The 26,045-nt window shown below is 49.3% G+C and overlaps 3 protein-coding genes across 5 annotated transcripts in view; 1 reads left to right on the top strand and 2 right to left on the bottom strand.

The window, feature by feature from the left end:
- CAB39L (calcium binding protein 39 like) overlaps positions 1-2,212 on the top strand; it is a 109,852-nt gene extending 107,640 nt beyond the window's left edge. For all 3 annotated transcript variants that reach the window (XM_041731292.1, XM_041731291.1, XM_041731290.1), the window contains one exon: positions 1,756-2,212. In XM_041731292.1, the coding sequence (XP_041587226.1) occupies positions 1,756-1,935 (180 nt within the window). In that variant the 3' untranslated portion in view covers positions 1,936-2,212. The remainder of the gene's footprint in view (positions 1-1,755) is intronic.
- Positions 2,213-2,883: 671 nt separating this feature from the next.
- On the bottom strand, positions 2,884-5,242 carry LOC121476929 (collagen alpha-1(I) chain-like). Its single transcript, XM_041731070.1, has 2 exons — positions 4,321-5,242; positions 2,884-3,197 (listed from the first exon to the last, which is right to left on the bottom strand). Exons 1-2 carry the CDS (start codon positions 5,240-5,242, stop codon positions 2,884-2,886), a joined length of 1,236 nt encoding a protein of 411 aa, XP_041587004.1.
- An 11,232-nt stretch (positions 5,243-16,474) lies between these two features.
- CDADC1 (cytidine and dCMP deaminase domain containing 1) overlaps positions 16,475-26,045 on the bottom strand; it is a 47,151-nt gene continuing 37,580 nt past the window's right edge. Inside the window, exons 9-10 of the mRNA XM_041731048.1 lie at positions 22,079-22,139; positions 16,475-19,184 (exon numbers count right to left, since the gene is read on the bottom strand). Coding sequence (XP_041586982.1) covers positions 19,111-19,184; positions 22,079-22,139 — 135 coding nt within the window. The 3' untranslated portion in view covers positions 16,475-19,110. The remainder of the gene's footprint in view (positions 19,185-22,078; positions 22,140-26,045) is intronic.

The raw sequence follows: 26,045 nt of genomic DNA, 5'->3' as shown, positions 1-26,045 counted from the left end.
TCGTACATTTTGATGAGGTTCAGTTTATCCCTTTTCTCTTTTGTTGCTCATGCTTTTGGTGGCAGAGCTAAGAAACCACTGCCCAATCCAAGGTCATGATTTTTCCCTTAAAAGTCTTATGAGCTAAAAAAAAAAAAAAAAGTCTTATGAACTCTTGTATCAAGGTCTTTCATTGATTTTGATTTAATTTTCGTTTTCAGTGTGAGGTAGGGCCCAACTTCATTCTCTTGCCAAATACTTTCTGCTTCAACTGCAGTGATGTTGTGACTTCTTCTCATTTTATTAATGTGGTATATTGGGATCCCTGGCTGGGTCAGCGGTTTAGCGTCTGCCTTCGGCCCAGGGCGTGACTCCGGGGTCTCGGGATCGAGTCCCGCATAGGGCTCCCTGTGTGGAGCCTGCTTCTCCCTCTGCCTGGGTTTCTGTGTGTCTCTCATGAATAAATAAATAGAATCTTTTTTTTTAAATGTGGTATATTGGGGATCCCTGGGTGGCTCGGCAGTTTGGCGCCTGCCTTTGGCCCAGGACACGATCCTGGAGACCCGGGATCAAGTCCCGCGTCGGGCTCCCGGCATGGAGCCTGCTTCTCCCTCTGCCTGTGTCTCTGCCTCTCTCTCTCTCTCTCTCTCTCTCCCTCTCTATCATAAATAAACAAATAAATAAATCTTTTAAAAATGTGGTATATTGGTTTGCCTAGCGCTGCAGGGTCCTTTGGGAGAGGTTCTCCGGGATAATCTGTTCTATGCTTGTCCTCTAGCTTCTGGTGATTGCCAGTAATCCTTGGCATTCCTTGGCTTTAAATGAATAATTGCAATATCTATCTTCATCTTTACATGACCTTTTCCTCTGTTTAACCCCATGTGCCTCTTTGTCCTAATTTTCTTCTTCTTATAAGGATACAGGTCCTTGGATTAGGACCCTCCCTAATCCAGGATGACCCCACCTGGATTGGATCGTATCTGTAATAAGGTCACATTTATAAGTACTGAGCGTTAGGACTTACTCATATTTTGAAGGGACACAGTTCAATCCCATACATGTGGTGTATGACATTGGTTTTATTATGTCGAACTTCCATTGTATTTCTAGAATAAATTCCACTGGTTGATGGCAGGTAATCCTTTTGGTATGATGCTAGCTCAGGTTGCTTATATCTTCTGGAGGATTTTTACATATTTACTCATAAAGGATATTGGTCTGCAGTTTTCTCGTAATGTCTTTGTCTAGCCTTGGGATCAGGGTAAGTCTAGCCTCATAGAGCCAATTAGGAAGTGTTCCTTTCTCTTTTATTTTTTTGGGAAGAATTTGAAATGGACCCTTATTAATTCTTCTTTAAAAGTTTTTAGACCTTACCAGTGAACTCATTTGGTCCTGGGCTTCTCTCTTTGTTGGGAGGCTTTTGATTCCCAATTCAATCCCCTTATAGAAATGTTTAAAAAAATCATTAAGAGAATACTACGAGTCATCGTAGCCTACTCTAACAAATTAGGTAACGTAAATGAAATGGGCAAGTCCCTAGGAATTTACAGACCAAAACGGACTCAAAAGGAGATAGAAAACTCTGATCCACGGACTAGCTCATGTCACATGATAACCCCACAGAATCTAATGTTACCTTCACTCCTTTGAGCCTCCACAGCCCTTCCTTCCCTCCTCATAGGGCCCCTACACCCCTGTGTATTTTTCCCCGCGGAGGCAGGGACCCCAGCGGGTCCCCGGCCGCGCCCTGCCTCACGCGGGTTCCTTGGCCCGCAGGTGTTCGTGGCCAGTCCTCACAAAGCACAGCCCATCGTGGAGATTCTGCTCAAGAATCAGCCCAAACTCCTCGAGTTTCTGAGCAGCTTCCAGAAGGAGAGGACGGACGACGAGCAGTTCAGCGATGAGAAGAACTACCTGATGCGGCAGATCCGCGACCTGAAGAGGAGCAGCCCTTGACCGGTGCTCCCCGCGGCTGCGTGGACACGGCCAGGGCCACCCGGGGCAACAGTGGCAGCGCGGCCGCCTCCCAGCAGAGCCCGCCCGACCCGGTGTGCGGATGGCTGGCCGGCCACTCCACCCAGGGGTGCGACCCGGGCTCCCATGGGGTGGCCCCCGGTCCCTGCCCCCTGCCTGCCCTCTGCCCCTGCCCCCCTCCCCCCTGACCCCTAGCCAGGCCCCCTGCCTCCCTGCCCCCTGCCTCCTAGCCTTGGCCCTGCTCCCCTTGTCCCCTGCCCCTGCCCCCCTAGCCCCCTGCCCTCTGCCTCCTAGCCCTGGCCTTATCCCCTGCCCCTGGCCCCCTGCCCCTGCCCCCTGCCACCTAGCCCTGACCCTACCCCCTGCCCCTGGCCCCCTGCCTCCTAGCCCTGGCCTGCCCCCCTGCCTCCTAGCCCTGGCCCTGCCCCTGGTCCCTGCCCCCTGCCTCCTAGCCCTGGCCCTGCCCCTGGCCCCTGCCCCCTGCCTCCTAGGCCTGGCCCTGCCCCTGGCTCCCTGCCCCTGCCCCCCTGCCCCTGCCCCCTGCCTCCTAGCCCTAGCCCTGACCCCCTGCCTCCTAGCCCTGGCTCTGACCCCCTGTCCCCTGCATCCTAGCCCTGGCCCTGGCTCCTGCTTCCCTGCCCCTGCCTCCTAGCCCTGGCCCTACCCCCTGCCCCTGCCCCCTGCCTCCTAGCTCTGGCCCTACCTCCTGCCCCTGCCCCTGCCTCCTAGCCCTGGCCCCTGCTCCCTTGCCCCTGCCCCCATGCCCCTGCCCGAGCTCTCTGGCCGTCACTGCCTTCCCCAGAGGAGCCCCCCCAGGAGCCCCCCCTGCCCCGTGGCCCCCAGCACAGCCCGTACACCGACGGCGGCCGGTGATTGAACGTGGGCAAGAGTTCTCATGTGACCCAAAGCCCGGTCTGCGGCCTAATGTAATTAGCAGCCACTTGGTCGGCTTCGACGGCGGCAGAGGGACCAACCTGCCTTCCCCACCGGCGCGATGGGACGCTGGCGTGGGGCAGCAGGGCCGACAGGAGGGCACGGTGGGTGTGAGCAGACGGCAGGTGTGTAACGGGAGGGGTGGGGTCCCAGCCGGGCCTTCTCACTCTTACCCGAGGCCGCTCCCTCCACGCCGGGCCCTCGGGAGAGCTGCCTGCAGCCCTCGGGCCCCGGAGTCGGGTCGTTTCCTGATATTCCGACAGCCCAGAGTCGTTCAGAATCGGGCTTTCCTGGTTCTGCTGCTTTGATTGCTGTAAATATTAAAAAAAAAAAAAAGAGCGAGAAGGCTCAGTGGCCGTTGGTTGCTGACACTTTCCCAACATCGTAGGACACGTGTTTCCATCTGGAAAGCAAGGCCTTGTCACAGTTCTTTTATTTTTTTGATAAATAAAACATTTCGTTTCCGCCCCAGCCTCAACTAGTTCTTTGGGGACAGGCCCTTACTCCAGCTCTGTGCCCTTCAAGACAGAAAACTCCAGAAGCCTAAGAGGCAGTCCACGAGGTAGCTGGGGGTTTGCGTGATACAAATGTGTGAATTATTAACGCGAGAGGGGGGTTGGGGGAGCAAGACGACGACGTCAAAATACGTTTGCACAAGACTCACCGTAAATATTGTGAGAATGGAAATTTGAGAAGATCCCGGTTATTACGGGATCGCAAAACACACGTTTCAATACAGGCTCGCCCAGGAGGTGCCGCAGCTGGGTGCTCAGTGTCCTTCCTCTGCAGGTGGACACCCACACGCGGGCGCCCAGCGCCCAGGGGCACCCCCACTTCGCATTCGAGGAAACTGAGGCTCCGAGCGGTTCCACCCCCCGGGCAGCGTGGACTAGACCTGGGGGTGCAGACCCACGGGGGCCTGGCGCCAACTGCGCTCCTCCTGCGCCCCCGACCTCGGGGTGGGAGCCCGGGGGGGGGTCCTCCCTGCCCCCCCCTGCGGCCTGGGCCCCCGGGGTCGGGGTGAGGGCGTGATGCTCGGGGACCAGAGGGCGGCAGAAGAGGCCCCGAAAGCTCGGAGCCGGAGCCCGTGTGGGAGCTCACCGGGGCTCCCCGAGAGGCCGCTGGAACCAGCAGAACCTGCAACTGGAAAGTCGCTACAGTTTTTTTTTTTTTTTTTTTTTTTAAATGTGAAAAACATTGTAGTCTCCTCGAATGAGAGGAAATTAGGATTTTTTGCATCTTTCCCTCTTGCATTCCCGGGGTGGGGGCGGGGGCGGGGGCTCCCTCCCCGCGGACCTGCTTTTCAGCCTTGGGGGGGGGGCACCCGCCCTGCGCCAGCCCCGGCCCTGCCCTGCGCTGTTTCCCCCTCCCGGGGCGGCCGCGTGTCCCTCCGCCGGGGTCACCCCCCCCCCCCCCCCGGGGCTGCGCCACGACCCAACCCGCAAAATAAGGTCCCGGAGCCGGAGCCGCAGGAAACTTGCGGCCCCTCCGCGGGCGCCCTCGCGCCGTTGCTTGCAGGCGGGTCCCTGCGGCGAGCCAGGGGCTCCGGGGCCTCGGGGCCGGACGAGGCACGTCCTGAGACTTGCGGACCCTGATGTGCAGCGGGCGGCGGAGGGCAGGAGCGACGAACACGGCCTCGGCCACCCGCTGACGCCTTCCCCGACGTGCGCTGAACCACTGGCGGCCCTGAGGGTCGGCCGGGACAGCAGCCGGGGACAGCCGCCGTGGACCCGGAGGCCGGGGGCGCTGGCCCCCGCTGAGCCCGGGGCTGCCCCAGGACGCTGGCCTCGGCACCCGTCCCCGGGGGCGCTGGCCCTCGCTGAGCCCGGGGCTGCCCCAGGACGCTGGCCTCGGCACCCGTCCCCGGGGGCGCTGGCCCCCAATGAGCCCGGAGCTGCCCCAGGACCCTGGCCTCGGCACCCGTCCCCGGGGCGCTGGCCCTCGCTGAGCCTGGGGCTGCCCCAGGACCCTGGCCTCGGCACCCGTCCCCGGGGGCGCTGGCCCTCGCTGAGCCCGGGGCTGCCCCAGGACGCTGGCCTCGGCACCCGTCCCCGGGGGCGCTGACCCCCGCTCGGCCCCGGGGCTGCCCCAGGACGCTGGCCTCGGCACCCGTCCCCGGGGGCGCTGGCCCCCGCTGAGCCCGGGGCTGCCCCAGGACGCTGGCCTCGGCACCGCTTTCCGGGGCGCAGCTGCCCTTCTCCCCAGTGCCCCCAGTATGCCTGGGGTGGCACAGCCGCGCCCTGCGCCCCCAGAGACTGGAGGGGCTCCAGCCCGGGGAGGACGCCCAGCTGGGGAGGTGTGACGAGGTCGCCAAGGCTGTGACAGGTGGCGGCAACGGGCTCGGTGGAACGACCATTTGGGGATGAGTATGAAGTCCTAGGCTCCGGGGAAAACGCGAAACTCCCTCTGCAGGCGGAAGCACAGGTGCTCAAGCAGGGGCGTCCGTGACCCTGACCCCGCGACCGCCGCCGAGTCTGGCTGCATCGCCGCTGGCCTGGAGTCCTGGGCGCGGAGCCCTCCCCGTGCGGGGCCCTCTGGCCCTGGGCCTGCGATCACGGCCTGCGGGGCGCCGTCTGCACACCCCGGGGAACCGCCCCGCACACCCAAGAGCCGCGGGGCTGCGGACAGCTGTCACCCCCCTGTGGGTCCTCGACATCGCAGGAGAGGCCTGGGTGCCCGGGGGAGGAAGCCACGCGGGCGGCAAAGAGGGCAGAGAGGGAGGCCCTGGGGGCGGGAGGCACCAGGAACGGGGACGTGCCACGAGCGCCAACGCAGGTGCTGGGAAGGGCTGCGGGGACCAAGGGTGCTTGGCGGGGAGGCGCTGGGGCCTTCCCACAGGGCGGGCGCCGCACAAGGTAGCCGGTGAACATGAAGACGTTGAGACAGCTGGCTCAGGCTCCGGAGGAATGGGGGAAAGAAAAAGTGGGTAAAGGGAAGCCTTTGGGGGATCCCTGGGTGGCTCAGCAGTTTAGCATCTGCCTTCCGCCCAGGGCATGACCCCAGGGTCCTGGGATCGAGTCCCGCATCAGGCTCCCTGCATGGAGCCTGCTTCTCCCTCTGCCTGTGTCTCTGCCTCTCTCTCTCTCTGTCTCTCATGACTAAATAAATAAAAATCTTTAAGAAAAATAAAAAGAGAAACCCTTGGTTGCAGGAATGTATCAGTCAGCAACTGCTGCGTGACAAATCCTTCCACATGCAATAAGTCCAATAAGTTGGTATTTTTCTCTCATTCGTCTGCGGGTCGGCTGGGGGTGGGGGGCCGCCCCATGCCAGGAGGGCTGGTGGCTGTGGCCCCGCTCCTTGGGCCGGGTGAAGGCGGGGAAGAGCAGGTGGGCGCACCGCGGCTTCCTGAGGCCCGACGTGAGAAGGGACAGGCTGACATTGTCACTTCCTTCTCCTGAACCCCAGGTCCAGAGCTGAGAAACGGACTCCACCTGCTGCTGGGAGGAAACGCAAAGCCATATGGTGAAGGATGTGACTACAAATGGGTCAAAAAGTAGGGGCCCCGGTGCCTTCCTCCGTGGGAGGGACGCGAGCAGAGGCGGAGAGGAGAGGCCCCCGACAGGCGGAGGCTGGACAAAACCCAGGGAGCGCTGGGAAGGGAGTGACCTTGCAGAGGACCCAGGTTCCCATTTGGGCTCCAGATTCACGTGAGCAGCACGGTGGCCCTGGGTCAGCCCCGCGGCCGAGGCCCCGCCCCCCCAGGGGACACAATCATTCGCTACATCGTGGTGTGAAAATGAACGGACGTAACATGAAAGGTGCCCAGGCGTGAAGTGCAGGCCCACGTGGGACGAGGCGGTGTTTCCAGGAGGCTGGGAGGCCGGGCGGGCGGCAGGGACCGTGGCTACCTTCACGCCCTGACCCGCATTGGTGTGCAAGGGGGCGAGACACAGGTGTGTGCTAGGGACCGAGGGCTAAGGGTGGAGATCGGGGGGCAGTTAGGTCATAAAAAATCACCCTTCACTAGTGCGCAGAGCTCCAGGGTGGCTTTGGGGGGTGATCTCATCGTCACCGGGGGTGTGGGGCCCGGGAGCAGAGCCTGGCTACCCGCTATCAGCATTTTTATATATATATATATATTTGTTTTTGTTTTTGTTTTTTTCATGACAGAGAGAGAGAGAAGCAGACACAGGCAGAGGGAGAAGCAGGCTCCATGCAGGGAGCCCAACGTGGGACTCGATCCCGGGTCTCCAGGATCACACTCCGGGCCGCAGGTGGCACTAAACTGCTGGGCCACCAGTGCTGCCCTGCATTTTATATATATATATTTAAGATTTTAAAAAAAAAATTATTCCTGAAAGACACAGAGAGAGGCAGAGACACAGGCAGAGGGAGAAGCAGGCTCCCTGCAGGGACTCGATCCCGGGACCCCGGGGTCACATCCTAGGCCCAAGGCAGACGCTCCACCGCTGAGCCCCCCAGGCGCCCCCGGACCGGTTGTCTTTAGAAGACAGTGAAGGGGATGTGAGGCCCTTTGAGGGTCACCCCCCGCCCCGCCCAGGGGACGTTTGTTGTGCAGACTTCTGGAGGATTCCAGTGGCACTGGTGGGTATGGGCGAGTGGGGGACATCGTCCCAGGCGATACTCATGACCCACCCAGAGGATGAAAACCCCCATTGCCCTTGATGCGCCAGCAGGGCCCCTTTGGTCCCCACCGGGGCAGGTGCCTTCTGGGTGCCAATGTCGCGAGGCCCAACAAATGCATGTCCCCTTCGTGGTAGGTGTCCCCCAGCAGGCCCCCCCCCCCGCTGTGCCATGGCCCTCGCTGCCCGGACGGGCACTGGCCTTCCCATGGATTCGATGTGCGACTCGACAGCACAGTCCCTTACCACAGTAAAATTGTGCTGAAAAGGGTTTTTTTTAGGACAGGTCAGTCTGCCCGGTTGTGTAAAGGGCTGTGAAGATGATGTCAGGTACACAGATCATGGATTACTGTCCCCTGCAAGGGCCAGCTGCCCCTCTTGGTGAGACCCCTGACGATGGGGTCAGCGCCCAGCTGAGAGCCGAAGGCCACAGTGAAGCTAGTGGCACGTGGTTTTGGCCACTTAGAACACAGAAGTCTCTCTGGGGATGTCTGCTTTCAAAGTTGGGGTCCCTGGGGGCTCAGTGGTGGAGCGTCTGCCTTCCGCTCAGGGCGTGACCCCGGGGTCCCAGGATCGAGTCCTGCATCTGGTCCCCGCAGGGAGCCTGCTTCTCCCTCTGCCTGGGTCTCTGCCTCTCTCTCTGTGTCTCATGAATAAATTAATAAAATATTTATTTAAACAAAAGCCTCTAGGCAGTTTGAACTAGAACCTTCCACTGCACCCCCCAGCATTCATGCTTTCCCGGTTTGGGGGCTTCGAGCAAACCCGCGGATTCAGGAAACATTTGCTTGTGCAGTTGATGGCGCTGCCCCCACCCAGGCATCCTGTAACCAGGCCTGTCCTGCACGGGAAACCTGCAGCAGGATGATCCAGAACCTTCCCAGATTCACCAGCTACAATTTAGGTTTAGATCTGAGCTACTGAGGAGTCGGCTTGAGTCTTTCCGCCTCTCCCCGGCCCCTCTCCCCATGCGCCGCTCTCTCTCTCTAATAAAAGAAAAAAAATAAAAAATAAAAAATCTTAAAAAAAATGCAGATCTCTTCCTTGCCCTCCCCCACCGCCCCTGTCAAACTCCCTTTGCTCCCCAGGTGCTCGACTCTGTCGTCATTGCACTGGAAGCTGCGGGAGGTCAAGGCCCCGGTTCAGGCGGTGGCCTTGGGGGCGGCGCTGCCCAGAGCCCGGGACACCAGCCCCAGCTGGTATCGGCAGAGACTGTCACTGGCTTCCCTGCCCCGGGCTGACCCCTCTCAGCGGGCCTCTGGGCCGCGGGCCGGGTGCTGCTCGGTGACACTTGGCGCCACTAACACCGGGGCCCTGGCTGAGCAGGTGCAGGGACGTGGCCTCCGGGGCCTCAGCCTCAGAGCCCCGGGGCCGCGGGGAGCGAGACCCGACCACCCTGCGGGAGCCACCGCTGCACGGGCCCCGGCCGCGTCGGCCACCTAAGCCAAGGCAGCGGGACGCTGAATGAAGCTGCCCCAGCCTCCCCTGCCCCGGGGTCTGGCTGCGCCGGCTCAGGGCTGGCCCACCGGGTGGCACCGCGAGGCCTTCAGCCAGCTCCCCGGGGCGGAGCTGCCCTGCTGTGGGTCACCCAGACTCCTGGCCCGCAGCAAATGTCTTTTTTTAATGAAAGAAAATGCCTCTTCCCCGGTGCTCCCCTGGTGGGAGACTTGGCCCCAGAGGACACCAGCATGTCCCCTTGGCAGAGGGACTCCACCTTGTGCCCCGGGGATCATCCCAAGCTGAGCATCTTTTTTCTTTTCTTTTTTCTTAAGATTTATTTATTTGAGGGAGAGCGAGAGAACGAGAGGATCCTAAAGCCGACTTCCACACCATCAGGAGGCCTGACGGGGGCCTCAGTCCCCGGAACCCAGGCCATGACCCCAGCAAAGCCAAGCCAACTGCCCAAGTGGCTGAGCCCCGCAGGCCCCGTTCCCGCCCCCCAGGCCTGGGTGTCAGCTGGGACGGACCGGAGCTCCTCGGGGCTCACAACTGCCTTAACGCCCGGAGCAGCTGGAAGGGGGCGGGGGGCTCCCGTCCCCCTGGACCCCGCGCAGCTTTCCCCACCGCGGCCCGCACTTACTCGCCGAAGGGCTTCTGCACCAACACGGATGCCCCCCCCACCGACTGCTTTGTCCCCCAGAGCTGCACAGCCTTAGCAGCAACATTTGGGGAATGACCAGCACGGCCCATGTACCTTTAGGGTCACCAAAGCCAGAGCCCGGGCTTCCCAGGAAAAGCGTGGGCCCGGGAGCCAGGCTGGCCATGGGCCGAGAGGGGCAGACAGAGGCGGGCGGGGAGGGTGCAGTGGTGACCCCAGCCACAGCGGCCGCAGGGCTGAGCTGTAACTTAGGTACCTGCGTCTGCTCATCGGCAGGGACTCGGGCCGGACGCTGCTGCCCGAAGGGACACCGCAGCCCTTCCCTAGCGCCGTGGTCACCACAAGTCACAGAAACCTGTGGCCGTGCCACATACTGACCCTTTGCTCAGAGACCACACAGAGACCTCCAGAAGACCTCATTCTCCTTATCACATCGAGGGGATGTTGTCTAAAGTGTTCATAGAGCAGGTGCTCGGGCTTCACGGGACGTTCAGCGCCCGGGGGTGGGAGGTGCCGGTGAGCCCACCGGGGTCCGCGTTTGCTGCACTTCTGGGTTTCTTCACCCCAATCACTGAAATGAAAGTAAAGGATTTTTACTTTATTTTAAGCCTGAACATGCGGGACAGAGGGAACAGGGGCATCAAGGGCAACATTTTGGAAGCTGTGCCTGTGCAGGTGGGGCCCGCAGCCTGCCCCCCTGCACGAGGCCCTACTTGCCCCTCTACACGGTCCCAGAATATCTGGTGCAGGGTAACCCTAGTCTATTAAGGTTTCCAGCCCAGACCTTGGATCTGAAAAGGATCATGAAACAATGCCTTCCAATTTTTCAGAGAAAATGATTGCCAATCTATGATTCTGTACCTAACCAAACTCTCCATTCAATGTGAGGGTAGAGAATAGAGACCTAGGCAGATAGTCCCTCACGGCATCAAAACTGCTCCGTGTAAACTGGCTTATCTGACAGTCATCCTGCCACCACTCAGGAATCTTCTGGAAACTATGCCTCGCCAAATAGAGAAAGAGACGGGTCCCCAGAAAGGGGATCCCTGGGGGTAGCTGTGAAGCATGGGCCCCTGAAGACGCCTACACGGCATGTCGAGCGAGCAACTGGTCCACACTGCAGGTGGACAGAAGGCTTTAGGACAGATTTCTTCAATGCAAAGAATTTCTTTAGGATACCCCAAAGTGTTTGTATTGAGAGTAGGTTGGACAACTGTGAGACAAGTTTGGCTACAGATTAATAGTAAAAATAGAAAACCAAGCCAGAAAAAGGGCAATTTTTTTTTTGAGACCGTGCAAGTAGGGTGGGGAAGGGCAGGGGGAGACCAAGAACCTTAGGCAGACTCCATGGCTTGCATGGAGCCCAATGTGGGGCTGGGTCTCATGATCGTAAGATCATGATCTGAACCAAAACCAGGAGGCGGTTGCTTCACCAAGTGAGCCACCTAAGTGCCCCACAAGGCAATTTTTAAATTCAGGGAAATTCAATAAGGGAAGGAAAAGGGATGCTGGTACACCATCGGCGGGCTGTGATGAGCCCCGCGTACTCATCATACTATACAGCAAATACCTACCAACGGGGCTTGTTTTACTTGGGGACAAGATAGTAAAAAAATCAGCCTAAATGACAGAAAAGTTCTCTACGGTATTAAGTAGTTGCATTTGATTTTTAATGGTCAGCAGTACTTGCATGGAAAAAATCAATGACTAGGTGCACGTGGCCGGCTCGGTGGTTGGAGCGTGCAACTCTCGGTCTCAAGAGTTGGGTTGTGAGTTCAAACCCCACCTTGGGGGGTGCGGAGCCTCCCTAAAAGAGAAAGGAGTAAAAAAATTTTTTATCAGTGACTTTAAGATACGTGACAGATGCTGATACAAGAACGGAAGGGCCTACCTGCATCAACTGGTGAGAGGAAAACTTGATCACGCGGAAGTGTGCTCTGTCCTTGCAAAACGATCCGCAGTGTCAGGCCAACTGGGGCCGCGCAGCAGACATATCACTTTTCTATGTGGGGGGCGGGGGGAGCAATTATAATAGACTCGATTCTGTGCTCATCTCTGCTCCTGAGCGAAGTCAGGTCGGTTCTGTGGGACATCCCGCTACGAGCAAACCCCACCCCCAGGTGAACTTTCGATTGATGGGTAGCTCAGCTAGGGTGACTCTCTAGATTTTCCATCACCTTTTGGAAACAAGCGGAAAAACCTATTGCAGGTGGAGGCTGTTTACAAAATGGCCTTGGCTGATTCCCATGGATCCGGTTTCGAAAAATGAGCAAACAGAACCAAGCAGACGCTTAGGTTGTGACACTTTCCCCTGTACGTTAAAGCTGGAGAAGTGAGGTCGCACCTGCGTTTGCCTCACCCACCCTACGCCTACGTTCTTTAAGATGTGAAGGCGGTACAGTGCGATGTGTCATCCTTAAATGTTGATACCTGGCCGTAAAAGTCACCGTCGGCGTCGTGGTTGTGCTAGCGACGTGGCCCTCACAGCTGAAGCAGTGAGGCATGTGTATAAAATAGACACTTGCACCGACTTGATGGTTTATGTCGCGGCTTTGAGCAGGGGGTGACTTCATCCCCTGAGCACTTTGGGCTGTCTCCCGGATGGGGAGCCGCTGCCGTCGCCGAGTGGGTGGAGGCCGGGCTGCAGCTAAGTGTCTACAGAGCAGGGGACAACCCTGCCCGCAATCACCTGGCTCAAGGTGCCCCGGCACCGGGGTCTGGGAGGCCCCCACCCATGCGGAAAACGAAAAGACGAAAATCTAGCAAAGCTACACAACTGCTCTAAGATGTCGGTAAAGGGTTTTCTGGCCCGTTATCCGGGTAGGATTTTGCATAACTCACCGCTTTAAACTCGTGCTTAGAGGTAAAGTATGCTGTTGGCTCTGGAAAAGAAAGATTATGCCTTCAGTCTGCTGCTGAACAAATTCCGGAAACTTCTCAAAATTCGATTTTATGATTTTTGACAGTGAAAAATGAATTTCTCAGCGTCCAAAGCAAATGACACCGTTTCCGTGGGGGGCGGAGAAGCACTGCACGGCGTCCGGCGCGCAGGTGCTCAGGAGTGTCCACGAGCGGCCGCACACATCCCCGTGCAGGCCCGAGCTCCAGGTCTGCAGCTGTGCAGGCGGCCCCTGCGCGGGGTGGAGGATGCAGCCGCCCATCACCCGGCCCAGCACACCCCCTTCACCAGGTAGCACGGGCCGCAGGGCACCTGGTCGACCGGTGTACTCAACTACAAAGAAGTTAGGACCCCACACAGACGCTGGCCCCGGGAGCCTGCTCTGCTAACCAGAACCGGGTCACCCGGCTTAGAGCAGCGAGTATCACCGGCTACGGAGAATGAAGACATTTGACAAAGGGTCATCAAATAAATGAACGAGCCCGGCTGTCGGTCTCCCTTGGAAGCAGGTAATCACGGCTCTCCCGGGAAGGGTCCGAGAGGCTCTCTGGTTGGCCTTCAAGTCACGGCCGGCCCGGCAGGAAGCGTGAATGTTCCTTCAGGAACCCGCACTGTGCCCTTGGCGGCGCACGTAGAAGAGATGTGTAAGGAAGGAAAAATGTTCCCTCCTGGGTTCTTTGGCTGGTCGAAGAATTAAATTGACATAAGACAAATTGATAGAAAAAAACCCCACAAATTTAACTCCATACATACAGGAGCGCATAGAAATGTGAGACCTGAAGAAGTGAGCAAGCAGGCAGCTTTTGGACCTCTCAGAAAACAAAGAAACAGTTATTTGTGATGAACTGACAAAGGGGTTTGGCTTGGGGTCGCAAATGAACGGAGAAGTAAGAAAGTTGTTGATAAAAGCCTTCTGGGTCCTGAACTGCCCCTCTCTGGTGATGAGGCCGCTGTTAGCCTGCAGGTGCACGGAGGGTGCCCTTCCCACAGGAATTTATTTCTTGCATTCAGGGGGACAAAGGGGTGTCCTTCTTGTAAAGGCTATTTCTTAAATAATTTTTTTAAAGACTTTATTTATTCATGAGAGACACACAGAGAGAGGCAGAGACACAGGCAGAGGGAGAAGCAGGCTCCATGCAGGGAGCCCAATGCGGAACTCGATCGGGGGACCCCGGGGTCACGCCCTCGGCCAAAGGCAGATGCTCCACCGCTGAGCCACCCGGGCATCCCTATATCTTAAATGATTTTAATTGAACAGAATCCATACACCAAAGTGGCGTATTTTGCTCCCCTTTAGACCCACCTTGAAACTGCAAGAAGCTTCATAATCCAGAAGCTGAGTTGGTAGCCTGTTTTACTATTTCACTGAATTAATCTCTAAGTCTTGAAAATAGCTTGGTTCAGTTACACAGTTACGTCTTGTTTTAGGAGGTGGTGATGTAACTGGGCTCCCCAAATTAGGCCTACTATTGTGCGAGAAATTAGGTGTTTAATAAGGCATTTCTATGGAAATGAAAGAAAAACAAAAGTTAACAATTAGAACAAATTATAAACCAGCTTCAGAACCCGGGGGCACCCCGTCAAGAACATTTCTAGCTGTCGGGGTCAAAGCATCCTATGCAGTTTGAACTTTCTGAGTGGCACGCACAGCAGCAGGCACGAAGGCTGTTGAAACCTGCGTTATTGTGGCATGTTCTTCTCTGAAGTCTGTATCAAATCGCTCACAATCCGTTTGCAAGGCTTTGAGAAACGGGCAGCTTTTGTTCTTCATGATTCCGAGTCAAAAGTGGGAGAAAATTGGAAAGGTTAGCTTGGACAGCTACAGGCAAATACTGGGGGAAACCAGAATTCCGGATCCAGGAGACTTTCCAGTGGGTCTTTCCATCTTACAGGTGTAAGACCAAAAAAAAAAAAAAAAAAGCCTGCAAAAAAAACCAAAAACAAACCCCATCCAAGCTAATTACCAGCACTAGAAGCTGATATTTACGTAGGTGTATTCCTGAAACATTTTTCTGTCTATCAAAGATAATCACAGTAAGACTAATTTGTTTGCAAATTAGATCTAGTTTCAGTAAATTTGGCCTATTTACGTAAGCGTAGCATGAATAATCATTTGATGAGCTAGGCTCTTCTACATCTGCTTTGCTGGAACTTTCTAGAAGGAATCTCAGATTGAACTCTTAAAAGCCTCTCAAGGCTGGGAAGCCAAGCCAAGGATTTGCCATCAGACTTCACTTGCGATACCTATACATCCAGGTTGAATTCCTCTCTTCTCAAGGTCCCCAAAATATCCTGACGGTCTTGAACCTGCCAGGAAGTGACCTTCCTCACTCACTGTCCTAAGGCCGCCAGGACCTCTGGAAGCCAGGTACTAGGCCGACTTCCCCAAGGGGCTTTATTGTTTATTGGCTCCATAAAGTCAACCTTACCTTCTTCAAGTTGTCTGGCCGAATCTGAGGCTACGTGTACCTCTCCTATATGGCATTCCAGTCCTAGCCCCGGGACGGCCGATGTTCTCACCCAGGCTCGTTGTAAGAACAGATTCTTACTGAACTTATGCAAATAACTGTCTCACTGTGAAAATACAATTACTCATTCAGTTTTAAAATTCTGGAGGTATGAGGTAGAGAAAAAATGTAACTGTTTCAACTCTGCTTATAAAGGAATAATTTAACAAACTGCTGTAAATCCATAGGTAACTTAAGAGAAAAGAGAAAACGTTTTTCTTAAATCTGGAAAAACCGAACATTAAAAAAAAAAAAAAAACACAAAAGCAACGTTCAAACAAAAATGTCAAAAAAAATTATGCTCATCTACCTCAGTTCATTCAGCCCCGTGATCATTCAGTCTCATGTGATTAATATTCGTTCTGTTTGAATCCAGTTTTTCTGTTGGTTGTGGAAATTCTTTCCCAGTTCCACTGGATGCTCTTAAAGTTACCAGAAACCTGTATTCTACAGTACTTGCTAGAGTCCATTCATGAATTTCCTTGAAGATGAAACACGTTTGCGGGAAAACTTTTAAAAAGCACCAGAGTAAAACAGTAACTGTAAATGATAAAAGACTTAAAAATGGCCATAGTTAAAGGTCTGATGGAGTCTGTTACAGTGCAGCTGACCAGAAAATCTGTTGTATATCTGGGACATACAACATTTAAAGATAATGACTAGAATTACAGTGATGACATTATCCTGGGACATCTGGTTTCTAGGGATTTCATTACTTTCTGGAACACTTTGAACAGGTACCTATACAAGTAGGACATCAAGAAAGCTTGATATTTCTTATTTGACAACACTTCCCATGTGACTTAGCATATCCCGTAAACCAATTCATTTGGCATGTCTCTCTTTTATAAAGAAAGAAAACAAATCTTTTGGAGCTATTTCAGGGAACCTCTGGAAAATCCCAGCTTACTTTCCTGGTCAAAAAACTTTATTTAGAAATTGATTTTGGAAAGTTGGTCAAAAATATCAAGAGCCTGCAACACTTGACTAAATGGGAACATAGATTATTTGAAACAATACTTAATTATCTATTCAACCAAGTAACAAGATTTTAAAGGCAAATTTAGAAGGTTACATGGTTTTGGTTTTTTTTTTTTTTAATTTTTATTTATGATAGTCACAGAGAGAGAGGCAGAGACGCAGGCAGAGGGAGAAGCAGGCTCCATGCACCGGGAGCCTGACATGGGATTCGATCCCGGGTCTTCAGGATCGCGCCCTGGGCCAAAGGCAGGCGCTAAACCGCTGCACCACCCAGGGATCCCGGTTACATGGTTTAAAGTAAAATTCAGCTCTTGAGGATAAGACGCAGTTAAGTAATCAAGGACCCGATAAAGAACATGAAACACAGGAAGTTACTTTAGTAACATATAACATCTCTGCTTTCCAGGCAGATTACTTAAAAAGTAAAGAAAACCGTAATATCTTATCGAGAGCAGACCAACAGTCCGAGGAAACTTTTTCTTTTTAGCAAATGAAAGAAAATTACATAAGCAAGCTATTAAAACAAAAAACAAGTTTATTATTTTTAAAAACCCTTATAACAATTCAATTTTTAGCCAACATGACTACAAAAGGTAAAATTTTCTTTCTTTTCCTCCCCTCCTTCCTTCCTTCCTCTTTCTTTTTTCTTTTCCCAAACTTCTGTGTTCCTAGCTTGTCCTTTATTTTTCTCTTTTTCATTCTGTAATGACCATTCTGAAATAACCAGCTTTACTTTAGGACAAAATTTACTTTCTTTTCCCTTAACTAAAATACATCTCCATGCCTCATACCTTTTCTCAGCTAAAAACACATCCTAGTTTCTTTGCAATACAGAGTCATCCTTCTTATTTCTATTAGTTTTCATTACATATTTCAGAAGCTTCCTATAGTTACATTCACAAGGTGGTTCTCAACCTGCAAGGTCAACCAGAAGCACCTGCAGAACTGTGAGAACAGCTTGCTGGGCCCCACACCCAGTTTCTGATTCAATAGATCTCGGTGGACATTAAGAATCTCATGTCTAACAAGCCCCCAGGTGATGCCAATGCTGCCGGTCCAGGACCCCCACTCTGAGAGTCCGTCTCTATTACTCCATTCCACAGTCCACGAGACTGTGAGCTCCTTGAGAGGAGGGAGCGTTTCTTCTACATCTCATTTTCAGGGTCTAGCCAGTGTCCAGCAGTCATTTACTCAATCAACAAATACTCATTGAATGTGTTATGTGCCCGGCACTATTGTAGGCACTGGATTCATCAGCTTAAAAAAATTATATATTTTATGCATAAAAAATTTATAAACATACAATTATATGTATATGCATATATAAATATATGTATGCAAATATGCATGTGTGTGAATATATGTATATGTACATATGTTATATATATATTCCTGCCCTCATAGAGCTTTCCTCTGGTATTACATAGAAAATTCTCAATAAATGCAGAAAACTGACCAGCTGTAAAGAAGGAAATATGGCATCATCATGAAAATTTTCATAGTGCTTGGAAATATGAATTTTCCCATTTCCTAATCCTAGTTTTTCCCATTTTGTTTCTCCCTTCTGATACCCCCCTCAACATCCAACACACAAATCCATAAACCTGACAGTACACCAGGCTTTTGGGTCTTACAAAATATTTGCTGATTGATTCATAAAATATTTGACGTGGATGACATATTAGTAAAAAAACAATGATTCTAATATGAATTTAAGCTTGTATATATTGTATATCAAAGCAATTGGGAGGATGTGAGCAAATCTCAGTTATTTACATCCTGATAAAGATTTTAGAATACCTTAACTACAAGTTTTCAAATTAGCCTTAGATCTATCTAAGGGTATCTTTCCTCCTCTCAATATTTATGGCAATTCTCAACTGCCTGGTATGATGACCTCGAACTCCCAGTGGACCTAAGCAGGCTGCTGTACAAATAGGGACACGGGTCAATATTTGGATTGTCCTGTGTACAATTCTGAGACACTGGTGGGGGGCCTTGTGAGGCCACGGGGTGCAGTGGAAGGGTTGGGGACAACAGCAGATCTCTCTACAGCCAAGGCAGGTGCTCCTCAGGATGTCACACCCTGTCCTGTGGCCATGGGCTGTGCATTCCTTCCGTAATTCTAGGAAAGTGCAAAACACATACCTTCATCTTTGGACTATTCTCTGAAAGTTTCTCAGCGAATGAAAATGAGAGGTCTCACAAAGAGCAATTTGGGAATGTAAGTGAACTGACCATATGTTTACTGTCAAGATCTTCAGTATTCTTAAGTTAGTTCACGGATTTTTTTTTTTTTTTTTTTTGGTTCACAGATATTTTTAAAAGATCTTCCACTGAAAGCTACAAGACACTCTGTTAACTGTATGGAGGGGACAATGGGCAGCATTTATGAATGGAATTCAACAAAGGCTGGTTTCAATATTCCAGACTGAAATATTTCTTCACTCTTAATAATAATATTCTCTTCCTACTGCTGCCTAAATCAGTGACTTAACACACCAGTTCAACAAATCATTGTGATTTCTACATACTGGAAGGTTTTTTTTAAAAAATCAGTAACATTGTCAGGAATATACTTTAATAATGGGGACTGGCTATGCCACCTTCATTTTTTTACAATTCAATCCTAATTAAATTCTGATTATTAAAAAGCTTGAGGTATAAATGTGAACTTTTGGTGAGCCATACAATGGCTTAAAAAATGGCCAGGTCATCATTTATTTCTTTGGAGCAGGTTACTAATTATCACCTTCAAAATCTGAAGGAATTAATATTTTTTAAAAGGTGTTTAATTCTCTGCTGGGAGGTGACCTCCAGTGAACCAGCCCCTTTCAAGAAACTGGCTAATATAAAGCTATGACAAGGAGAAATTAACCTCTACAAGGTGATCAAATTTGTCTCATTAAATCATTGCTACCTCATTTAATGTAATAAAAGAACACACCACTATATTCTGAAAAACACACAAATCTAAAAGAAAAATATTCTCATTAACATCATTCATATGGTAGTAATAAATTAGCTTCTTTACAATGTTTTTTTTTTTTCAGTTATTCACAAAATCCATCCTTATTTTCTGAGTTAACAAGGCTGAATTTTAAAAGTGCAATAAAAATTCTTGAGGCCTCACTCCAGTTTCAACAGGACTTGTTAGTGGTTTCCAAGACACAGCTTTTTGTTTTGGTGCTGTTCTTCACCGGGCGGTAAGGGTCTCATCACACCATCTAGTGTTCAAGAATAACTTAGTATCAGGAAAACTGTACTTCAGATAGATAGATGGGTCTGAAAGTCATATGGGTTCTAAGATCAAAATAATGCTTCAGTTAAAAAGGAACATGCATTTTATCTTAAAATTCCCAACTGTTGAAGAACAGATTCTAGATAACTCAGGCTGCACAGTATCTACTTTATTAAAAAGTGAATTCACTCAACTCTGAAATTTATACTTTAAAAGGGCAAATTAATGATAGGTGGAACCTATCACAATAAAGCTGTTACCAAATTGAAAAAGAGATAAGATTTTCTGTTGATATAAAACATTTGTTCAAAAATGTGTACAAAACATGACCTTGCAGTTCAGTCAACAGTCACAAAGCAAACCTACATTTGGCCATCACCCAGGTCAATAATTAAAACATGGCCAGCAAAGCAGAAGCCTTTCTCTTGCCCTCCCGCCCGATGGCAACCTCTCCTTCCCATCTCAGGACTGCCAAGGGCAGCAGGCACGCCTTCCCTTCCTTAGTGATCTAGGATACGAGTCCTTTATTGATGGTAAGTGGGAAATATCTCCCTTTCTATGGCTTGCCTTTGTACTCTTTCAATGATATCTTTTGATGACCAGATGTTCTTAATTTTAACATAAATTAATTCATCCCCTTTTGGTTACTGCTCGTTGTGTCCTTTCCCTAACAGCAGGGAATTATTAACTGACCCCCTCAAACACTGTTCATGAAGTCATATTCTTTAATCAGATCCATATATTTTTTTTCCACTTATTTTCCCTGATTAATTTTTTCAAAAGATAGAGTGGATAGGTATTTTTTTTCCAGACTGCAAATAAAAACACACAACCTGAATAAATAAAGCTAAGTTCATAACACAAAAAAATCAAGGTATTTACACAGAAACTATAGAATAGAAATTATTTTCATAAAGACCTCTTCCTTTCCTTACAAATCAAAACCACAATGAGATACCACCTCACACCAGTCAGAAAGGCTAAAATTAACAAGTCAGGAAACAACAGATGTTGGCGAGGATGTGGAGAAAAGGGAACCGTCTTACACTGTTGGCGGTAATGCAAGCTGGTACAGCCACTCTGGGGAACAGTGTGGAGGTTCCTCAAAAAGTAGAAAATAGAGGAAACTACCCTATGACCCAGCAATTGTTGCATGACTGAGTATTTACCCCAAAGATATAAATGTAGTGATCTGAAGGGGCACCTGCCCCCCAATGTTTATAGCGGCAGTGTCCACAATAGCCAAACTGTGGAAAGAGCCCAGATGTCCATCGACAGATGAATGGATAAAGAAGATGTGGGATATATATGCAACGGGATATTACTCAGCCGTCAAATCTTGCCATTTGCAATGACGTGGACAGAGCTAGAGGTTATTTTGCTAAGTGAAGTAAGTCAGAGAAAGACAATTACCACATGATCTCACTCATATGTGGAATTTAAGAAACAAAACAGAGGACCATAGGGGAAGAGAGGAAAAAAATAAAACAAGATGAAATCAGAGAGGGAGACAAACCATGAGAGATTCTTAACCATAGGAAATAAACTGAGGGTCACTGGAGGGGAAGTGGGGTGGGGGGACGGGGTCACTGGGTGACGGGCATTAAGGAGGGCATGCGAGGTAATGAGCACGGGGTGTTATGTAAGACTGATGAATCACTGACCTCTACTTCTGAAACTAATAATACATTATATGTTAATTAATTGAATTTAAATTTTAAAAAATCTCTTCATTTCCTGATTTTTCAAGGTAATCAAATCATTGTTATCTTCAAAAAATTTTTTATTTATTATACAAAATTTCCATTTACCTAGAATCCAAACAGATAGATAACATAGTTTATATTTAAATATGATACCATGGGGGTGCCTGGATGGCGCAGTCGTTTAAGCCACAGTTCTGCTCAGGTCATAACCTCAGGGTCATGAGACTGAGCCCCATGCAGGGTCTGCACTCAGCACGGAGTCTGCTTAAGACTCTCCCTCTGCCTCCTCAATCCCTTCCCTCTCCCCACCATCACACACTCTCTCTCAAATAAATACATCAATCTTGAAAAATAATACTGTATAGCAATAACTAATGTTCAAAAGTATATACCTAAGGAACTGCAAGATCTCCCTAAGGTGACATTATATTTAAAAAAAATCTGTGTTAATATGCAAATAATAAAGATTTGAAGACTAATCATTCATTTGCGGTAGTGGTGATGACTTTAGATTATTCAAATAACCAGAGGATTTCTATTCTCTGATCAATCTCTACAAATGTGCCTTTACTCAAATAAAAATGTATACACCCTCTAATTTGGCCCTACAGCCAGGTATGTATTTTTTATTTTTAAGATTTTATTTATTTATTCATGAGAGACACAGAGAGAGAGGCAGAGACACAGGCAGAGGGAGAAGCAAGCCCCCTGCAGGGAGCCTGATGCGGGACTCGATCCCAGGACTCGATCCAGGGACTCCACCCTAGGCCGAAGGCAGGTGATAAACTGCTGAGCCACCCAGGGATCCCCGGGTATGTATTAATTATATACATTTTTCCTTCCTAATTGCCCAGCAAGCTTCAGTTCGTTATAGGAGAGCACTGTAGTTTACTGTTTCATATAAATCTAATTTATATATTCAATTTGTACATAATTATTTGTATTAAACTGCAGATTCCATAGAATTGATTATAAACCAGCACTTTCCATTGAACCTAGCATATAGTAGACAGATGTTTGTGAACAAACTGAATGGCAAACATCTAACCTGCAAAAGGAATATGCTCTATCTACCACCACGACAATTTCCAATTTCCAACCCCTTAATACTCGCTACGTATCCTTTCTTTTCAGCAACAAAGTTAAGCTTAATAAAAGACTTTTAAATACTTACTCTCTTTGCTTCCAGGCTCATTTTGTTCACTGACACAAGCTCCTGATGGATTCAGCTGCCACTGTAAGAGGGCACAAACCTTTTATATGTATGTGTAGGGAGGATTTAATAAATAGTTCAGCACCCTGCTGTCAAATATCAAAGCATTTTTTTTTTAAATGTAAGAAAAAAAGAGTTAGCATGTTCCTACCAACCAGGCCCTAATATTGACCCTAAATGATCTGACTTCTGGGATCAGAATCAATATTCTTTGAGAAGGAAGGAACTTTAAAATCCTTTACCTTCATTTTAGAGGTAAGGAAGTGGAAGACCAGCAAAGGATAGTGACTTGCCTGGGATTTACACACTCAGGGCAGCAAGAGAATTAAAACCAGAGTCTGCTCCTGCTCAACACGATAGGATTTCCACCACACATTCTATCTCCAGGTCCTACAGTATCTTATAACAGCCAGAGAGGGCCTAGATATTAGAGAATGAAAACACCACCAAGGCTATCTTGCCTTTGAATATAGTTTTATCACATCACCAACATATCATCTCCTCTACTGTCAGTTTTCAATCTCAGCCATTCAGAAGGAAACAGAGGAGCCTGAGAGTTCGCAGATAGTGCTGAGCAGCCTGGAGCTGCTGAGAAGAGAAACCGAGTGTAATCGGTACCTCATGGCACAGCCCTTCCTCCCTCACTTGGCCAGAAGTCCCCAGCATCAGGTCACCACTGACTTGACCGAAAAGGCCTCACTGGGGCACTGTCTCTAGAGAGGCACAATACAGTGTGCAGTACCCGGGAGCCTCCTCCATAAGCATCGGTGAGCTCAACAGATAAGCTCGCTAATACCATGATCCTTGGGGGGAGTGAGATACAAGACGAATATTTCGCCATGTATAAAAAAAAGTCTTTGAAAAGGGAGGGTTATCTAGAAATGGGATGGTTAGGGTTAGCACCCGGAAAAAGAGGATTTATAAGGGGTGGGAAATTATGTATGAAAAAAATAGGCATGTTTCAAAATGTGCCCAAACCACTAACATCTACTAATTTGGGCCAAGTAAAACTAATAACCCTGAATGTATATTTAAGGATAATCACAAAAAGACTATTTCAACTGTAAGAAACTTAGAAGCCATTTAGGTGCCTCACAGCAGGGGAATGGTTAGATAACTTATATCTCTAAGTTGGAATATTGTTGAATCATTAAACATTATTTTTGAAGAATTATCAATAACACAGAAAATACAGCAATGCACTAACAGTATCTATGAGTTGTCAGAGAATATCTGCTCTTTTTTACATGCCTAGTCCTCTACAATGAGCATATATTACTTATTACTTCCATAATTTTTTTTTAAAAAGGTAGTATGATCTAATTAGAGAAAAATCCAGATGTAGTAAATAGAAAAAAAGTTTCTGAATAAATGGATATGGGCCCACACTGGTAAAATCTATTTTTGAAAATACGGTTGCTTGGGCCTAGCCTCGTCTGCAACAATCCCACAGAACAGAACCAGTTATCTCAAGGGTATATATATGGTAACACCTCAAAGAGAAAAGCCAAACTTTTTCAAACAAAATTGATTTTAATTTGCTTTAATCTTAAAAGTAATCGCTTCTTAGACATTCCTGGAAAATCTACTACTCTGGACAATCTAAAAATAAGTATAAACATTATGTTCCAATTTAGAATGAATACTTGTTTGTGTTAGTCACTGGTATTTACAACACTAGGCATTTAGCTAGGCAGGCAGTTTATTTTTTTAAAGATTTTATTTACTTACTCACGAGAGACACACACACAGAGAGAGAGAGAGAGGCAGAGACCCAGGCAGGGGGAGAAGCAGGCTCCATGCAGGGAGCCCGACGTGGGACTGGATCCTGGGTCTCCAGGATCACACCCTGGGCTGAAGGTGGCGCTAAACCGCTGCGCCACCAGGGCCGCCCCTAGGCAGGCAGTTTAAATCACTTACACAATATTGCAAACCAGGCCAGGTGAGGGGAAGGATGGGAAGGTGCAGAGAGCTGTCACTGGAATGCGCACAGAGAGGAGCCACGTGCACCCGAATGGGGTGCTCCTGGCAGGTCTTGGCCCATCTCCGCCGAGGGGACTCACTCCCTCTGTTCCTGTCACCGTGTCTTGCCTTCTTTATGCTCTTTACAGCGGCACAGCTACTCAAATCCACCACTAAGCAATGTATTTTGGAATTCACTTAATCCGTCAGTCACAGTCCTGAAGAGCTAGGTCATTTAATCTTTATGGAGAGAATGTGAAAGGCCTATTTCTTCCCACTCCTCAGCAGGAACGAAGACACAGGAAACACCACCACCCAGCTGAAGATTTCCCTTTGACTAGCTGGGTGTAAGCTTCTGTTTACTTTTACAAAAGAGGCACCTTTCCCATCTCTCCGTTCTTTCAGGGCCCTCCTGTTCTTTTAAAAATCATGATGAGCTTTAAATAAAACTGGGAATAAAAAACTAAAAATAAATGACCAAAATAAAAAGGGTAAATATGTAAGACACTTCATGCACACACGGAAACTAGACAATGTTTTATAGTTTTAAACTTTTAAATATAAGTTATACACATAAATATATAAGTATATGTATACATATATATATATATAGTTTAAAAATACATTTTCCAGGCACTCTGGACTCAACAGGAATGTAAACTTGTTTTTTTTTTTTTTTTTAAGACTTATTTATTTATTTTATAGAGAGAGAGCGGCAAGGGCCAGAGGGAGAGAATCTTCAGGCAGATGCCCCGCTGGGGGCGGAGCCCAATGTGGGGCTCAGTCTCATGACCCTGAGATCATACCTGAGCCAAAATCAAGAGTTGGACACTTAACCAGCTGAGCCACCCAGGAGCCTCTGGACACTTGAAATTCATAAGACAGTTATAGTATATGCCTTTTATAACCACTGCAAATTCTTGTATAGAAGTGTTCCATTAAATGCCAGAATTATCGTTAAAAAGCAGCATATGATTCTGGGCAGGATCCTTTTGCTCTATAGGACACTGGGACAACTGGTGAACTTTGATTGGCGGCCTTGGATGAACTAGCAGTAATGTGTCAAGGACGATTTCCTGAGATTTGTGGCTGATTCGTGGTTTTGTAGGAGAATCTACTGTTTGAGGAAATATGTAACAAACTACTTGAGAGTGATCTGGTCGTCATGTCAACAACCTACTTTCAAAGGTTTCTGGGTGGCGGGGGAAGCTCTTTGTAGTAGTTTTTGTAACTTTTCTGGAGGTTTGTGATTGCTTCTTAAAAGAGGTTTAAAAAAAAACCTATGCAGTGAAATAGCTAGAGGTCTAAGTTTTCCATAAACTATTTTGGTACTTTTTTGGAGACATCAAATATTCAGTCCCTTCTTTTTCTGATTTTTCCCAGGAGAAATGTGTGTCATGACTGCCCATGTGCGTGCATGTGTATATGTGTGTGTGCCTGTCTCTTAGGTAATCCTAAACTGTTTTCACCGCTGTTTACCACCCACACCGGAAGGGCAAGGAAGAGGTGGGTAAAGGATTTTCTTCTGTTTGCCACCAGATAGCACCTGGTCGTTCAAGACCTGGAAGGGCCATAGTAGGCAGCTCTCCAGAGACGTATAAATTCTTAAGACAGAGGTTTTAAGCTGAGCATTTGCAATTATCATGTGAGTGCTTGCACATGAAAATAGCTTGTTGGAACTCTGTACACGTGTGGGAATCACTAATTTAAAATATTCAGCAGGGGGATCCCTGGGTGGCGCAGCGGTTTGGCGCCTGCCTTTGGCCCAGGGCACGATCCTGGAGACCCAGGATCGAATCCCACATCGGGCTCCTGGTGCATGGAGCCTGCTTCTCCCTCTGCCTGTGTCTCTGCCTCTCTCTCTGTGTGACTATCATAAATAAATAAAAATTAAAAAAATAAAATCTTTTAAAAAATAAAAATAAAATATTCAGCAGGGTACCTAACAATATAATAGAAAGTATAC

The sequence above is a fragment of the Vulpes lagopus genome, chromosome 16, assembly GCF_018345385.1.
Source record: "Vulpes lagopus strain Blue_001 chromosome 16, ASM1834538v1, whole genome shotgun sequence".
In the NCBI taxonomy this organism is placed as follows: Eukaryota; Metazoa; Chordata; class Mammalia; order Carnivora; family Canidae; genus Vulpes; species Vulpes lagopus.
Note: the sequence above shows the minus strand (reverse complement) of the source record. Positions and strands in the feature narration are given on the sequence as shown.

Coding starts and splice junctions, on each gene's coding strand:
- LOC121476929 (XM_041731070.1), bottom strand. CDS start 5,242: ATGGTCGTTCCACCGAGCCCGTTGCCGCCACCTGTCACAGCCTTGGCG. Junction 3,198..4,320: donor GACCTTATTTTGCGGGTTGG/GTCGTGGCGCAG, acceptor TAATATTTACAG/CAATCAAAGCAGCAGAACCA.